This window comes from Lolium rigidum, chromosome 2 (genome assembly GCF_022539505.1).
Source record: "Lolium rigidum isolate FL_2022 chromosome 2, APGP_CSIRO_Lrig_0.1, whole genome shotgun sequence".
NCBI lineage: Eukaryota > Viridiplantae > Streptophyta > Magnoliopsida > Poales > Poaceae > Lolium > Lolium rigidum.
Window position 1 is genome coordinate 111,843,854 of NC_061509.1, and position 18,342 is coordinate 111,862,195.

The window sequence follows — 18,342 nt, forward strand, 5'->3', positions numbered from 1 at the left end:
CTTCTCTCTGTGAGTAGCCTTTCACTACTAGCCGTGCCTTGTACTTCTCAATAGCACCATCAAACCTTAGCTTCTTATTGAACACCCATTTACAGCCCACAGGCTTGCATCCATGGCGTCGTTCTGATAGCTCCCAAGTTCCATTAGAAAGAATCGAGTCCATCTCGTTATGGACAATTTATTTCCAATCATCTGCATTTGAAGATACATATGCCTGTGCAATGAAAAAATTAAATAGATAAACCTATCACAAGAGTAGCGTCTTGAACCAGATATATACATGGATAGGTCATCTTCGACTGAGAACTCTATTTAGAGGAAAGTTACAACACGTAGTTTGTGCTGGCAATGCACCCAATTTGTCAGCTAGACGGAAGTGTTATGTTCGAATACTTTTTCAACATATATTTTATAGTATTTTTCTCGTAAATACACTGTAGTACGAATATGCTGACATATTGGACCCATATCCTCCAGTATACCTCAACTTTAATAAGGTAAAATTAAACGGCCGAGTTCAAAAAAAGTAAGTAGCTAGAAATCGCGGAAATCGTAGATAATACATGTTTCTTATATAGCGATACTGACATTAGGGACCCATTAGCTAGCAACATCCCTCAACTATAACAAAATAAAATTAAACGGAATGGATCAAAAAAGGGCAAGTAGTCCGTGATATCACGTGTAAAAAAAATCTTGATAGCACGGGTATCTTGTATAGGGAGACTGACATGGCGACCCATCAAGCAACAACGCCCGTTGAAATTATAACAAGGTAAAATCAAACGGAACAGATAAAAAAAAGACATGTATCCCATAATATCACGGGTAAAAAATAATCAAGATATCTCAAATTTCTTGCAGAGAGATGCTGGCATCGGAAACCCATGAACCAGCAATGTCCCTGAAAGAAACGGAAGGGATCGAATAAAAGGCAAGTATCTCGCAAAACTACTAAACAAATCTAAAAAATAAAATATTTATTGTACAAAGAGAATGACATCTAGGACCCATCAGCCAACATCATTGCCCCCAAAAGAAACAGAAGGGATCAAAAAAGGCAAGTTTACCCCGCGATATCACGGGTAAGAAAATAATTAAGAGATCTCAAGTTTCTTGTACAGAGAGGCTGACATCTCGGATCCATAGCCCAACATCGTCTCTCAATGCTAACAATGTTAAATTGAACGGAATGGATCGAAAAAGTTAAATATCCAGCAATATCGATGATAAAAAATAATCATGATATCTCAAGTTTCTTGTACAGAGAGGTGGACACGGGGACCATCAGCCTGCCCCATCCCTCAACGTTAACAAGGTGGTAGGGGCCAGGTCGAAAGAAAAAATCCGGTAGTCAGAAATCATGGGTAAAAACTAAATCTAGAAAAGAAACATTTATTTTTCGGAGAGGGTGACATATGCGACTTAATTGCTATCAACGTCCTCAACGTTAACAAGATGGTAGGGGATCGAAAGAAAAAATCAAATAGCCAGAAATCAAATTTTAAATTCAAGAAAAAAAGCGTTTATTGTGTAGAGAGATTGACATCTAGGACCTATCAACCAGGAGTGTCCCTCAACGTTAAAAAGGTGGCAGGGGATCGAAAGAAAAGTCAAGTAGCTACAAATCATGGGTAAAAAATAAATTCAAGAAGGGAAATATTTATTGTTCAAAGAAGCTAGCATACTAGACCTATCAGCCACCATCGTCCCTCCATATTAACAAGCGATAGAGGATCGAACGAAAAAGTCAAGTAGGCGAAAATAATGGATAAAAACTAAAAAGGAAACGCTTATTTTTCAGAGAGGTTGGCGTCGGGACCTATCAGCCAGAAGCATAAACAGTCAGATCGGGAAACATCTGTTTCAACAAGGTTAAAACGGAGGACCTATCAGCCAGAAGCATAAACAGTCAGATCGGGAAACATCTGTTTCAACCAGGTTAAAACGGAGGACGCCACCAAAAAACAATGCCAAAGACGCTACCATTAGGGTCCCACATTCCGCGCGGGTGTCAAATTGGGTTGACTTGGCCCACACACTGAAAAATACTCATCTACCACGTACCGCGCGACCATGGGCGATGTTTTCCTGAATCCGTTGTGCTAGTGGACTCAAAGACAAGGAAAAAGTTTTGCGATCTACAACATAAAGAGCAAAAATCATCGGGATGAGTCATTATCGATCATGGTGGGCGCCCAACTTCATGGCATATGCCAACTATTTTGTAGTGTTTACTCAATTTGACCAAATATATCAGATATAATATTTAATAAATGTATTATAAAAACATATTTTATGAAAATCTTTATTTGATATTGCATATGTTCATGTTTTGTCTAAAACATTGATCGAAGTTAGATGTTGTTGATGTTGGACTAAAGTTATATGAGTTATTCCTTAATTGGAACGGATGGTATAATTCAAGTCATTATAAAAAGAGGTAAGCAAGATCCATTCTCAACTTATAAGCATCACACGGGGAACATTTCATTTCCGAACTGAAATAATGCAGGTTTTTTTTTATATATTATATATCTCCTCTATAATGAATATATGAATCGTACATGCAATGCATCATTCTCTCTCGTTACAAAAGGATACACCAGCAATATATACAATACATAAGCTCGTATGTTCGTGCGGCGGCATCTATGTGACTTCAAACCATGAGACCGGCAGGCAAGACCTTTTTTGGGGTTTTAGACTTCACTTTACCTTATTTTCTTTTCGCCCTTCACTACTTTTGTTTACATATATTATCAAAACGTTCAAATTTAATTATGAATTTCTTATTGACCCTCTTTTTTGGGTAGAAATAAAGACTATCATGGTCCTTTCTAGATCACTAGATACATTCATGCTACTACCACAATCATTTGGAGCAAAGTGTAGCCTAAGTTAATTATTTCTAAATTTCTTCATGTAATCATCTTTACTAAAATCATTTCTAATAAAAACATCCGTTTTTTTCAACAAGCTTACTTAAAATAAGATTATCAACATTGGATTGATACAAGCATAGATATTAAAATATCATCCTTAGTACTTAGGGACTCCACCTACTCAACCGAATTAGTCTTGTTGGTTGAAGTAGATGCCCTCTCATTGTGCCACTGACCATGATTAACCAACATATTCTCGTGGCCTCAAAAATATTTTTTTCTCAGTCATAAAGACACCAGCTGGGTCAAACATGCTCATAGACATATATAATTCAAGCCATTATAAACAAGCGTTGAGCATGATCCATTCGCTAATTTTTGAAGCTGATCAATAGGTTTCCCCACCGTGTTTATTTATTAAAATTTCAAAGTGTGTATAACTTACAACATAAGTAGTTGCTAGAGATTAGCAACATGGAGCTATCTACAGGCCCTAAGCCCAAAAAGGAAAAGAGGAGGAGATAAAGCTATCGAAATCTCTCAACCCAATTTCGGAGGCCACCATAAGACTTTCTAGTGGCCTTATGCAAAAGGAGACATATCTCATACTTAAACTTTTTCCTGCATCTATATAGGCTGGGGGAATTCCTTTGAAAATGAAATTATTTCTTGTAGTCCATATAGGCCAAGAAGTCAACATAATTAGCTCCATGAAAAAAAGTCTCCTTTAGAGAAACTTTCAGACTATCCATAATGCTCTGAATATCAGTTTACTGTGGGGGTATCCAGGAGGGACAAAGATACTGCTAACACATGTGTGCAAAAGAGCATATGAATAAGAGATGGTTCCTAGTTTCCAGCTCATTTGCGCCACACATGATGCATGAATAATCATTCATGAAGAAGTTATTTCTCTAAAGCATTGCTCTTGTATTCAGTCTGTTATGAACTAGGAGCCAAAAGAACACCTTGTGTTTCTGTTGGCAGCAGCCTTTCCACATCCATTTAAGAACTGGGAATGTGCCTCCAGAATTCATAAGAGATTTGTATACAGATGAAACCTTGGTACTATCAGATTTCCCCAGAATAGACCAACAGTCCACATTCTCAGATGGCTCTAGGTCTAAAAGCAAGGCTTGGAAGAGATGGAACTGTGGCAGTGCTTCCTCCGAGAGTGGCAAGTGGAAAAGATCTGTAAAATCTGTTATGAGTAGGGCTTGCTTAATTGATATTGCTTCATTCTTGCAAAAAGAAAAAGATGTGGCCAGGTATCCTTCAGGAGAGTGTGAGACCAAGTATCTTGCCATAAAAGAATATAGTTTCTTTGCTGGAAGTCACACTGAGCCACCTGCTTGAATGTAGGAAGCACTACTAAACAATCTCGCCACTAAAATGATACCTCTCTGATTCTTGTAGGTGGGAGGGCAGAGGAGTAGTACATTTCTAATTCAATAAGAAAGACAACTCATAATTTTAATTTTTGAACAGGTAAACATTTCGTTTTAAATTGAGAAGATGCTATTTTTTTGTTAATTATCTAAACTGAATAGTATATAAAGGTAAACATTTCGTTTTGAATTGAGTACATGTAATGTCTCATTTTCTCTCACTAAAACAAAATAGACCAGCAATATATTTGACTTGATAATGCTAAACACTACAGGAATGGGGCTATATGCCGAGGGCCGGGAACCCTCGGCGTAGTCTGCTTTGGCCGTCGGCGTAGGCTACGCCGAGGGCCACCCTCGGCATAGCTCCTCGGCGTTTAGCTCCCTCGGCAAAGCCATTATCGCCGTCGGCGTAGCCCGGCCCTCGGCGTAGCACGCTACGCATATACTTTAATTTTTTTTTCAAATTTCCCTTTTCCAAAAAAATTCGAAAAAAAAATATTTTTTTTTCTATATGCTGACGGCAAAACCCTCGGCATAGACTTTTAAAATTTTAATTTCTTTTACACAATCTTTTTTTTCTTTTTTTTTATCTTTCACCAATACACTTTTAATTCTAACTACACTTAATCTTAGATCAAATTACAATCATGGTTAAACTTCCCGATCGGTCACCCATCCTCACACTACTCCAGCCTAAGCACGCTTAACTCCTTGGTTCCATTCGGATGAGCTTTCATTATATAATTGACACCTCTTGCTGATAATAATAGCATATCAACCCTATTAACCCTTGAACCGTGATGCACACCTCTTTATTTTTGAATCCCAAAGAATTACTTAAGTAGACAACAATGAATATATAAGTAATAATAATATTTCATTAAAATAACAATAAAATGATTTTATTTTTTGGTCTTTTTTTATTTAATATGGAATAATTAATATCTTTAAATCGGAAAATCGAAATTCCACAAATAATATGTCTAAATCGATCAGAAAAATGAGAGGAATCTAAATATAACATCCATATCATAATTTGAACCTAAAAATTATAGGAATCCAAATATGACGCCTAATTTGCCATGTGGCCAAAACGTCCCCCTCGGGAGATGCGAAATGGTCGTATCGGGCGGGCTGGTGCACCGTTCGCCAACACGCTAAACGGAAAAATATTATCACATAAAGTGATGTGTTGTAGACGTAAAAACATTTTTTGAGGAATTTATTGAGTGACGGAAAGTGTACCCCTAGTTCAAATCCGGTTAGTTTCCAGCGGATTCGGCGGGGATTCGGCGGGGACACCACAGGAAGTCGCAGGGATTCTCAGATAGCTAGCGCGTACATATGAAATGTGATATGTGGTGCGGAGGCGGTGTCCTACCACTACGCGGAGGTCTCTCGCAATGCTAAAATGCGCCCCATGTAGTTGCTTCACAAAAAAAAAAAAAAACCGTTTCACCTCGAAAATGAAAAAACCATCGTCCATGGGTCGGATTGGAAATCCTCTCCCATTCCTGTAGTGAAAGTGAATGGATGGGATTACGCAGTGGGGTGCTTGATGCCGCGGCTTCTGTGGGAAAAAGAAAGAAGAGCTTAGAGCCTAAGCTATAACATATTAAAAATCGTATAGACTAGATTCGTATAGATTCAGGGTCCAACTATTCTGCATTCTCCTAATACTACATAAGATGCTACCTTCCGTTGTAATTCATGGACAACTGGCTGAATCATACTATTCGTAGAGGTATAGGACCAAAATTTGCAAAGGAGGGACACTGAAGCAAAAGCCATTCTAACTTCTGTTATAACAAGTGAACATTTCATTTGCGAATTGAAAAGATGCTAGTTCATTAATTTATTTCCTCTAAAATGAACATGCAAACCGTTAACCGCATATGTAATGGTAATGTCTCATTCTCTCTCGCTATACACAAGCTTGTATGTTCGTGCGGCAGCAGCTATCTGCATTCAAGCCATTAGGCCGGCAAGCAGGACAACAAGGCCAAGGCCTGCTATGACCCTGACCGAGGTAGCGGCGGAGGGCGACGGCGGCGGGGGAGAGTTGCTGGCGCTGGGACCGCTGGCTGGTGCGGGCGACGACGGCGTCGACGGGGAGGAGGCTGACACGACGTCGATGACGACCTTCATGCCGGCGGTGCAGTGGCCAGCGAAACCGCAGACGAAGTAGCGGGTGCCGGTAGCGGGGAATGCGACGACGTCGTTGCCGGTTTTGAGGGTGGTGATGGGGCTTGCAGCGCTGCAGGAGTCGTAGTCGGCCTTGCTGACCTCAAGCACGTCATGCGCCTGCAGTGAGTACTTGAAGACGATACTGTCACCAGGAATGAACTGCTTGGAGGACGCCCAGCTGCCGTAGTTGATGCCGAAGCCCCACTCGCCGGCCGGCTCGCCGACGTTGTATGTCGCCGCTGACACGCTGCTCAGGACGGCCATGGCAGCCACGGCAAGGAGGGTGATCTTCATAGCAGCTTCCATTGCGGTTGGAACCAGAAGGAGCAAAGCAAGCGCACAGGAGATATAAAGCCAGATACTGCTGTTGATCCTTAGGCTGGTCATAGTGGTAAGTATCATATAGTAGCATCATGCATATGATACTTGTGTATGATACTATCTCTATAGTGGTTAGCATCATGAAGTAGTATCATAGTCATGCTATATTTATTGCTTTTTAGAATCTCAATGCAAATTTGTGCATAAGATTTGTTTGACATTAACTTTTCTCGTGACATGCGCTATGATACAGTATCTACCTATGTTACTCTAATCTCCTCTCTCCTCCTTAATTAGCTGCTACATCAGCATTTTTGTGGGACCAATGTGCATGATACTAGCTATGGTACTAGCACTATGGCTAGCCTTAGCGGGCGTTGGTTGTTGTTGTGTTTGTGATGCCCCGCCGGACAGGCTCTTTATAGTTTTTTTTTCGAAACCTCTTTATAGTTTATACACAATCAAGTAGAACGCGCGTTGGTAGGTTCATAGTAGCATTAGGAATTTGGAGTTGAATAATCTATGCGCGCGTTTGAAACAAGCCTGTGGTACCTGGTCATACACGGCCAGGCTGGGTTGGTGGCTTGTCGACCTTTTCACGACTGGCTTCCATTCTGGTTTCACATGTGCCATGGGAGCTTGGAAAATACAGTAGTCCACGTGAGTTTTTCTTTTCTTTTATGTACTGTGGTCCTCGAGCTCGGGACGTTAGTTCAGAAGGGAAAATTCAAAATTTCCGAAATCAGGCTTGGAAGCATTGATAGTAGAAAGATTTTTATCAAGCTTTTGCAAGCAAGAAATAGTATTCAAGCAAAGTGCAATCATCGGAATTGAAAAGAAAAATATGACAAGCACATGTGCTTTAGTTTTTTTTTTTGATAAAGAAAATATATTAATATTGTGAAGATATCAATTACACCTAGCCTCTACAACAACGTAATACCCTAATGTTAGTACGGATGCACACAACTAAAAAAATGACTAAGAAGTATTCCAATCCTAGCAGCAATAATACAACCACCACCAAGACAACACCTGATTCAGGCTCTTCAAAAGTGACGCCTCCAAAAAAGAAACAGTGCACACACGTCGTCGTCACCTGATCAAAGATCTTAGGTTTTTACCCTAAAGATAGTTCACGCTCTCAAAAACAATGCCGTTAATAAGGTCATTACGAGCCACAACCAATTAAGGCGAGACCTTGGATTTTCACCCTGAAAGGTAAGACTCTAAACTTATGTCGCCCCCACTTGCATACTATTGCTGTGAAACCCAAAACACCAAACAAGTCCCTCAACAACGCAGAGACTCGAACCTCCATTGCTAGTCCTCTAATCCGACCTTCATGATATTCTCCCTCTCTGATTTCACCATGGACCAACATTTCACCTCATGGCAACAAAAATGGAGCTTCGTGCCACTCCTCCAAAACCAAATCGTCGGAAAATAGCATGGGTGCACACAACCAATACCACCCGATCCAGCAAACTCCAGGCATAGGGTGCACTGTTACATTTACCGGTGAAGCCTTCCGGAACTCACCACTCCGGCTAGATCAGGAAGGACTGGCCTCAGGAAGATCTTCATCTTCGCACAAGAGAAATCCTAGGATAACGAGAATATGTTGGTTAATCATGGTCAACTCAGTTAGGTTCTTATAGACTATTGTATAGACTCGGTTCTTATAGACTCAAGGGCCCAACTTTTCCGCATTCCACTACCATTCAAGTACTGTACTCAGACAATCACACTATTCTAACTTCTGATACAGCAAGTTAACATTTCACTACCAAACCTTTATTAATTTATATCCTCTACAATGAATATACAAACCATACATGTAATGTCTCGTTTTCTCTCCCTACAACAAATAAAAGAAGCAGTACATTTGACTATACTTAATCTCCTATCTTCGTGCGGCGGCAGATGTCTGAGTTCAAGCCATGAGACCGGCAAGCAGGACCATGAGGCCAAGGCCTGCTGTGATCCTGACCGAGGTAGCAGCGGAGGGCGACGGCGGCGGGGGAGAGTTCCTGGAGCTAGGACCGCTAGCTGGTGCGGGCGACGACGGCGTTGACGGGGAGGAGGCTGACACGACGTCGATGGCGACCTTCATGCCGGCGGTGCAGTGGCCAGCGAAACCGCAGATGAAGTAGCGGGTGCCGGTAGCGGGGAGTGCGACGACGTCGTTGCCGGTTTTGAGGGTGGTGATGGGGATTGCACCGCTGCAGGAGTCGTAGTCGGCCTTGCTGACCTCAAGCACGTCATGCGCCTGCGGTGAGTACTTGAAGACGATACTGTCACCGGGGATGAACTGCTTGGAGGACGCCCAGCTGCCGTAGTTGATGCCGAAGCCCCACTCGCCGGCCGGCTCGCCGACGTTGTATGTCGCCGCTGACACGCTGCTCAAGACGGCCATGGCTGCCACTGCAAGGAGGGTGATCTTCATAGCAGCTGCCATTGCCGTTGGAACCGGAAGGAGCAAAGCAAGCACAGGAGATTCAAGCTAGATACTGCTGTTGATCCTGAGCGGGGGTTGGTTGTTATTGTGTGGGTGATGCCCCGCCGGACAGGCTCTTTATACACAATCAAGTACTCTGTAGAACACGCGTTGGCAGGTTCGTGGTAGCATTTGGACTTTAGAGTTGAATAATTCTGTGCGCGCGTTTGAAACAAGCCTGTGCTAAGTAGTCCATGGGAGTTTCATACACGGCCAGATTGGGTTGGTCGCATGTCGACCTTTCCACGCCTCGCTTCCATTCTGGTTTCACATATGGACTAACACAATATTGCATGGGAGCTTCGAAAATACATTCCATGAGAGTTTCTTTTTTGATAACTAGCCCGGTGACCTTCGCAAATGCCAGGGCACCATCTTTAGTGTATTGAAAGTGTTAATTATTTATATTCTATCAATTTTCCTCCTACTTATCCCCTTTGTTGGATGGCACATTTACAAATTCTGATTATATTTTGCGGTTATATTGCTACTAAGTAATACAACTTATGAGAAAGATAGTGATTATGTTGACTTTGGTATCGATTATTGTGTGCTTGCTAGTAGGATGGCACTCTATATTTTGTGCATGTCTTCTGTTCTACAACCTCCGTTCCATAAGAGGTGTCCGTAATTTAGTTCAATTTTGCTGAAGTTTGAACTAAAACTCCAACAATTACTGTGAATCAGAAGGACGTAGTGTTATAATGGGATTTATCTTTTATTATATAATGGCTATCAAGCTGTCACATCCCAAAACTTTGGAATGTGAAATAAATTATAAATTAGAATATTGATTGTTTTCTTGATCGAAATTCAGTAAGGAACTAAAACTCTTTGAAGTTATTTAAAAATTATTTCAAACCAGACCTATTTTTTAAACCTATTTTTTTGTACAAGTAGCCATATAAGCCAAAGTGCATAAGATTTTGTGTTTTTATTTTGGAAAGGAAATTGATTCCTTAATGTTCTAAAAGCTTATTTTCATTTTTTTACATAATTTTTTTGAATCATTTTTTCGCCTGTTTTGGATTTAAACTCAATTCAAATAATATAGCAGAAATAGAAAAGAAGAGAAAAAACCCGACCCAACTGGGCCGAGTGGCCTAGGAAGCCCAATGAGCCAGCCTGACCCACCTCCTTGTTCTTCTTCCTCCTGGAGCACCTACATGAACTCCACCATGAACAACACTCGTCAGTCAACGTTGTCTCATCTTTTCACTGATTTCTAGCCATCGATTCCTCTCGGCTTAAATACGAAAATTTCTCCTCATTACACAGATAATTCATTTAGGAAAGTATTTCTCCACTTTAATTGCGTTATTGACCCACTGAAGGCGGTTCTCTAAATGCCATTTGTTGGCATTCCTTTTCTGATCCCTCTCTTCAGATCATACTAATACAATCCGAGCGCGCCACTTCGTGCTCCTTGGTCTCCTCCCTCATTTTTGTTCTCAAAGTTTCTTCAGAGGAGCCATGTGGAACACATACATGTTAAATGTAGATGGCATGCAACCCAGTAAGACAGCCTATGTAACCTATAATTCTTGAAATCTCAAGTTTCATCATTTTGACAGCTTAGGGACAACTTTGGGGGACAAAGTTTAGTCTCACATTGCTGGTTGGGACGGAATTGGAATGGTACATAAGGGCTTTTAGTCCTTCCAAGTGAGTGAGAAGAGAAGGAGCCCTCGCGCACTCCTCCTCCTCCACCACCCACCTTGCCATGCATCGAACGCGCCTCGCGTCGCGTGACTCGAGTTTGAGTTCGAAACACCTTTTGTGGAAGCCTAAATTTTTACTTGGTGCACCAACTGAGTTGGGTACATGTTGGCCATGCGTGTGCATACTCGCCGCGTGTCCTGGCTTCCTATGCGTGGCAACGCGGTCGGTCGGCTCTCCTCCCAGGCTATGCCAGGAGACATAACATATCTGCGCTCTCATCTCTCTCTCTCTCATGGGCATACCTTTCGGGTACCCATTGTTACCATACCCGGCTCGGCCCAATATAGAGAAGGCCCAAGAAGGCAACCCGAAGAAGTTGTCGACTAGGACTCTTGTAAAACCCTAGGCTGGTTGCATATAGGAGGGGGACAATAGATAGACAACATAGTTCCGCCTACGACGGCCCCCTGTAAATATACTTGTGATCATATACTAGATTGCTAGCAGCACGTAGGGATCCTGCACCGAGGAGACCCGAAGCCGGGTATATCGTGTTCCCAATCTCGCTCCCGGAATCTCGATCATCGCTCCTCTCCAAAACCAAAGTCTACAATCCGTAGGCATTAGTGAGGTGATCCCTCGACACGGCATCTAAGCAACAATCATGACATCACCCCAGCAGCGCTCGGGGGCTCGGCTATTTCTTCATCAACAATTTGGCGGCATAAACTATCGCTATTTGGTGGTTTCTACTTCGGCTCGACTTCGTCGTTGCACTCGAAGACTTCATCGACACAGCTACACGACCTGTCTCAGCGTCGACTCTGTCGTACCCAATAAGCTAAGTGTGCCTTTAATTTACACAAAGTTGATTATCTTTTACTTTCGCCGCACCCGACACTCGGGACTGTGCTGTATAAATTCACTCTACATCTTAGGTCAACAAAAGAATAATTGCGCCTAGGAAAAACTATATCAATGAACAACTAGATAAAAAAATCTGCAAGGAACCCGACGAAAATTTCTTACAGGAGGAACCCGACAAAACTTTCTTCAAGGAGGAACCCGACGAAAACTTCTTCAATGAGGAACCCAACGAAACTTTCTTCAAGGAGGAACCCGACAAAAATTTCTTCAAGGAGGAACCCAACAAAAAAAAGAAAAAAAGGGTGAAAAAATCATCGGGTCCATTTACTCGTAATTTATTCCGATCGAGAGCACCGGCGGTGTAGACGACGATAATATAGAAGAACCCAATACATGCGGCTATCCCATCATGCACGAGAAAAATATAGAAAAACCCGAAAAATGAGTCGTTCCATCAGCCGAATAAAGGCACTCGACAATATATTCTCAGAGCGCGTCCGCCGTGGTAAAAACTCTGAATGTCGTGACTTATAAAAGGGTCACGAAGGTAAGACCCCAGGATCTGTCCTGTGTGGCGTGGCATCGCACCCAAATACGCCCTCCCACTTTATCCACATTAACAGATGCGAAGAAAATCCCAGCGAACGCATTGGGTACCCAATAACTTAGCTGGAATTCAGTTTTCAATAAATCCTAAAGCGGCACGTCCTGAATTACGCCAGTATCCCGAATTTGAGTCCATAGACTCGGATTTAAAATAGGTTTATCCGGATTTGCCACAAGAGCAATTAACTGGTTTCTGATCCGTTAGAAGCACCATCTGCATTTACCAATATCCATGTGCAATATAGATGTCGAATAAAAATAGCAATTGCCTGGAGTCAAAAAAAAAATCAAGAAGAAAAGAGAGGGTTCAGAGATTCAACCCGATTCTACGATCCAATTTTTTCCATGGTAAATAAATCAATGTTTGTAGGCTCAACTTGACTCTGCGACTCAAGTGGAGCCTACTCCCATCAGGAGCACATGGATTTCATCAAGTTCTCTAATAGGACTCGACAATTATATCAAGTCCTACAGCAGGAGTCGACAAAAAGAGGGGTTGCGCCTAGGAATATAGTCAAGTTCTTCATCGAGTAATACAACTTGAGTCTATGCCCAGGTGCAAACACCTGCCCATAGACTCGGGGGATACTCCCATCGTGAGCGTTGGTCGCGCACCCAATAGAAAAATAACTTCGAAAATTGTCGACAGCTTCTACGCTACACATGATCTACGACATTGGACTGATGTATTTCCGGATCAATGGTCTCGCCTTGTATTTCTTCGACTTCGGAGATGATTATGATTCGAGTCTCTGCGTAAGTCTTTGACTTCCCTAGACACTCGGGGGCTACTGTCATGGGCATACCTTTTGGGTACCCATTATTACCATACCCGGCTCGGCCCAATATGGAGAGGGCCCAAGAAGGCAACCCGAAGAAGTAGTCGACTAGGACTCTTGTAAAACCCTAGGTTGGTTGCATATGTAAAGCCAGCCAGGACACCCATATAGGAGGGTACAACAGATAGACCACATAGTTCCACCTACGGCGGCCCCCTGTAAACATACTTGTGATCATATACTAGATTGTTAGCAGCACGTAGGAATCATCCATCGAGGGAACCCGAAACTGGGTATATCCAATTCCCAATCTCGCTCCCGGAATCTCCATCGTCGCTCTTCTCCAAAAGTCAAGTCTACAATTTGTAGGCATTGGTGAGGTGATCCCGCGCCACTTGAGAAGTTCCTTTTGATGTGCTACTCTCTAATCTTCCCCATCCCGGCGACCGCGTGCACGGCCGTCCCGGAGAGCATGCCTCCGAAACCCCATCCGTTGAGATCCTGCACCCGGAAGCAGGCGATAAGGTTTTTGGGGAGCGTCTCGGCGCGACTGCTCACTGCTGTTCGTGTTCTTCTTCGCCGGTTCGACTGCTTCCTCGACAAATTCAACTACACCATGAACGACATCAACGATGGCCATGGTGGTGGTGGTGCTGCTGGAGTGACCTTTCCAGTCGCGATGTACGTGCTTTCCCTCTCTTATCTTGTACTATTATTTGTTGCATGTTCAGATCTGATGCATGTGCTTTGTCTGATGTGTATGGTTAAGTATGCTAGTGCATTCGTAATGTTGCTTTCGGTAATTAAACTCACTCGAAAATTGTCTAATAATCTAACAATACCAACCATTGCATCATCAGCCACAACATCGAGTTGATCATTAGATCTTGTCACCGTCAGTGATCATCTCGTTCATTCCTTTCACCAACGGACTACTATCGGCAAGAGCCACCTCATGGACATGGTGGTGCATCACTTTGTCCATGTTGGCCGCGGCGTCATGCATTACAATTTATCTTGACGCTCGATTTATTTTCACAGTAGACTTTACTAATCGTTCGCTACCTTCTGGACATGGCTTTTGTACGGGGCTTGACTACATAGTGGTCAGCCACTATTTAAGAAAAAAAGTGATCAGTTTGGACAGCCTACTTTAGGAAAGACAGAATCATGTTTCTTTCCAAAAAAGGAACAACTAATCCCGCGCGTGCCAAATGCCAGGACCGCGCGTTTGCTCAAAGCCATGTGCTTTCCAGCCCATGGATCCGGTGGAAAAAAATCACATGCATCCTATCTAACCCTGAAACCACGCAAATACAGTCACATCATCCATCTTTTTTCCCAGATTTCTTCATTGTTGACATAAAAAAAGGGAACCAAAGCCTACATTGATGTCCAAGACCACCGTATCCTAATGTACAGAACCAGCGAAATCCATTATAAAAATTAAAAGGAAGGAACTGCTGCGGAAGGAAAATCATCCCTGGAAGTATAAAGCTGATCCCAGGAAGAACATCGACTTCTTTCTTTGCTTCCTCCTTCCTCCATCCTGTAGCATAAAGAAACATCCAGTGGCTTCTTACTTCTCCATCATAAAACCAAAATGACTCCGAGAAGAAAATTAAGAGGAACTAAAGTACCCAGTTGGTAAAATATCATTTGAATAATGGACTAAGTTACTTCCTAAGGTTACTTAACTAAAAATTTAAATTGAACCAAGTTACTTCCAGATGTTGATAAAAATAACATTTGAATAATGGACTAAGTTACTTTCTAACATTAGTAACATTTTAAATTGACTAAATTATTTCTAGAAGTTGGTAAAAATAAAGTTTGAACAATGCACTAAGTTACTTTAAACTAATATTTTAAATGGAACTAAGTTACTTCCCAAGGTTAGTAAACTAACATTTAGATTGAACTAAGTTACTTCCTGAGGTTAGTAAACTAACATTTTAAACTGAACTAAGTTACTTCGAGAAGTTGGGTAAAGACAATGTCTGAACAATTTACTAAGTTACTTCCCGAGGTTCGTAAAACCATCATTTTAAATTAAACCAGCTTACTTCCACAAGTTGGTAAGAATAACATTTGAATAATGGATTATTTACTTCGAGAAGTTAGTAAAACATAACATTTTCACTTGGACTAGGTTACTTCCAGAAGTTGGTAATGATGATTTGAATGATGGACTAAGTTACTTCCAAAAGTTAGTAAAAATAACATTTAAATTGGATTAAATTACTTCCGAAGCTGGCCAAAATTGGACTAAATTACTTCCAGAAGTTGGACAAAAACAACGGAAAGTAAGAAACTAGATCACGCCTTGCCAAGAACTAAACTTGATATAATAACACACATACTGCTCTGTTCATAACTTGCATATATAAGACACATGTCACACATGAATTACTTCCCCTCGTATTGTAAAGCTACATCCAGCTACAGGCATATTAAAATGATGAAATTACTTTCATGTGCATATGGTCCTTCTTAACTTTGAATCAGTAGTTAATACACTAAAATCAAACTGAGACATATGAATATGCACACATCCTGTCTTTCCTACAAGAATTGCAAAAAAAAAAAAAATGACAATCAAGCTGAATCAAACAAGAGCATTAGGCAGATTACATGTTGGGCAGTGAGTCCTCGTTTTCCTAGCCGGTTATGACATATTGATAGTGACCTCCTCCAAGTAAATAATAGGAAGAACGGGGCACCAGTGACCTCAAGACTACTAGCGCGAACTGGGCATCAAGTCTTCTCTACATCAGCAGTAAAGAAAGCAACGCACCAGTATATCTTGCAGCAATGAGCCATAGAGCGGCGCGAAACAACTGCATACTCCTCCTCCAGCCGCCTCCAAATATTCATTATGTAGCTGATCCCCATATTAGTCGTCACTTCCTTATCATAATCACTAGATAGCCCACCACCGCCTGACATACCTCTGACCCTCTGAATATCAGGATTTGCGACTGTTCTGCGTCGGCGAGCGTGCAGAGCGCCGCCTCCGCGCGCTCGAGCGCTGCCTGGAGGCCCTCGACGGAGTGCAGCCCGTGGAGGCTCGCCCCCACCCTGGAACCTGACGCCCGGTGGCACCCGATGCGATACAGCGGCGGGGGCAGAGGTTGAGACGGCTGCGGCGGCCGCCCGGGAGGAGCGCCCCGACGGATCCCGTGGAGAAGTTCGCCCTCACCCTGCACCCGAAGCGCGGCGGCATTCGGTTCGGTGCAGCGGCTGGAGCAGCGAGGGCGAGACGGCGGCGGTGCGTGGGCGTCGCGTGGAGACCCCCGGCGAAGTCCAGCCCGTGGAGGTTCGCCCTCACCCTGTACCTCGACGCGCGGTGGCGCCTGGTGCGGTACAGCGGCGGGAGAAGAGAGGCCGAGAAGGCGGCGGGCGCGAGAGCCAGGGAGAAGCGCGGAGGAGAGCTAATCGAGGATGGGGAATAGATGGAGAGGCGATGAGGATGATACGAGTGGATAAGTGAGCATGTTGTAAGACTTATTTGTGGTCAGCCACAAGATAGATATTGGGTTTTGTACGTCATACCCTTGCTGCTGGTTGCGTCCCCCGAGCCGTCGTTGCCAACGTCGCCACCGTTCAAGGAAGGAGTCGTCGCAGAGTACACTGCTCTGACCGTCGTGACGCGGTGCATCTCGTCCACGTCTTCTTCGAGCTCGTCAACTTTCCGAAACGTCTCCGCCCACGCGAGAATGGCTGTCGTTGTTTCTCGCCATCGACCATGCCTTGCCACTGTAACTGTAAGCCACCGCCGCCTGGTTAGTGGATGTTTTCGCGTTTTGTTTTAGACAAGACTTTCATCCTTTTCATGTGACAGAATCGATCGGTCTGATTTGTGCTATCTCATCCCATGATAAAAACGTATAAATTCTATATCTTCAAATCTACACATCGGTTTTAAGAAATTCTTCTTCCGTTGAGTTTGTAATTAAATGCTCTACAACTTTTGTATAGGAAGCTTTTCCATTCGAGCAACTTTTTCTGACAACTTTTCAAATATTATTACCATCGTTCCCAAAAATGTCTAATCTCGTAAAAATCAGGAAAAAAAAATACACGTCCAAATGTAACAACTGACATAGATCTAGATTCTTAAAAATGAGAAGAAAACATTGGGAAAATAAAATTTGACTTTTGCACAAGTTTAAAATGTTCAAATCTGAATTTGTAGATTTGAGTATATTTGATCTAATTCAAATTCTAGAAATGTCCAGCAAGTGATTCTTTTTGAAAGTGGATCATATTGATGTCCTCTGTCCAGTAGTTTCACTTCCTAAATTATTTTGAACGAGTTTGGAAGTATTCAAACTTTAAATATGAGGATTTGAGTATTTTCACTATAGGATGAATTCTATAATTAATTTGGACATGATTATATATCAGATAATTACCAAGAACAATTGGCCATTTTCACCAAGTACTAATGACCATATAACTCTACCTGGGACTTAGTGAAAATTCTCTATTTATCTATGCCTAAGTGCAAAACCTATCAACTCTACCTTACCCAAATTCATCTAAGTAGTTGACTCATATTCCCATCGACCAAAAATTATTTCGACATATTTCTCTATCTCATTTCAAGACCATGGAGGAGAAGCACGAAGAAAAGACAAAGTCTGAAGAAATGGCAAGTCACAAGAGAAGGCCGGTCCAAAGGAGAAGACAATAATTATCAAGATGCTCCACGAGAAGTGAATTCGGAAGAACAAGATGCCTCGTGACTTAGAATTTATCTAACCTCTCAACCCAAGCTTGTGCGGCAACACTTCTTAGACTTGGAAATTTTCAACAACGACGGTGAGCTACGCGCTAAATCAAGGAGAAGGCCAAGTTATTCTAGAAGCAAGAAGAGATGATTAAGACTATGAAAGGAAAGAATTGAAGAGAGGTGCAAGATGATGACAATGATGAACTTCCTGACTTAGAATTTATCCATCTAACTTGTCAACCCAAGCCTAAGTATTATCTTGTAATATTTTGCTAAGTGTTGACACCCTCTAAGTTGTAATAACGCCATGGGACTTAGCCCATTCAAATGGTAACTTGTGTGGAATATCAACTCCCTTCCTATATCTATTTATTTCTAAGTTATTGAGTTAGACATTCAACCTATC

At 42.3% G+C, this 18,342-nt stretch overlaps 2 protein-coding genes and 1 long non-coding RNA gene across 3 annotated transcripts; all 3 read right to left on the bottom strand.

Annotated features, from left to right (window-relative positions):
* Positions 1 to 6,244: 6,244 nt before the first annotated feature.
* LOC124687108 (mavicyanin-like) lies at positions 6,245 to 6,757 on the bottom strand. The gene has a single exon (XM_047220945.1). The coding sequence runs from the start codon at positions 6,755 to 6,757 to the stop codon at positions 6,245 to 6,247; it is 513 nt and encodes a 170-aa protein (XP_047076901.1).
* A 1,828-nt stretch (positions 6,758 to 8,585) lies between these two features.
* On the bottom strand, positions 8,586 to 9,308 carry LOC124687109 (basic blue protein-like). The gene has a single exon (XM_047220946.1). It carries the CDS (start codon positions 9,243 to 9,245, stop codon positions 8,721 to 8,723), a length of 525 nt encoding a protein of 174 aa, XP_047076902.1. The 5' UTR covers positions 9,246 to 9,308; the 3' UTR covers positions 8,586 to 8,720.
* A 5,205-nt stretch (positions 9,309 to 14,513) lies between these two features.
* Positions 14,514 to 16,426, bottom strand: LOC124687110. Its single transcript, XR_006998092.1, has 2 exons — positions 15,833 to 16,426; positions 14,514 to 14,747 (listed from the first exon to the last, which is right to left on the bottom strand). It is a non-coding gene; the product is annotated as an uncharacterized LOC124687110 (long non-coding RNA).
* Between the last annotated feature and the right edge of the window lie 1,916 nt (positions 16,427 to 18,342).

Coding starts and splice junctions, on each gene's coding strand:
- LOC124687108 (XM_047220945.1), bottom strand. CDS start 6,757: ATGAAGATCACCCTCCTTGCCGTGGCTGCCATGGCCGTCCTGAGCAGC.
- LOC124687109 (XM_047220946.1), bottom strand. CDS start 9,245: ATGGCAGCTGCTATGAAGATCACCCTCCTTGCAGTGGCAGCCATGGCC.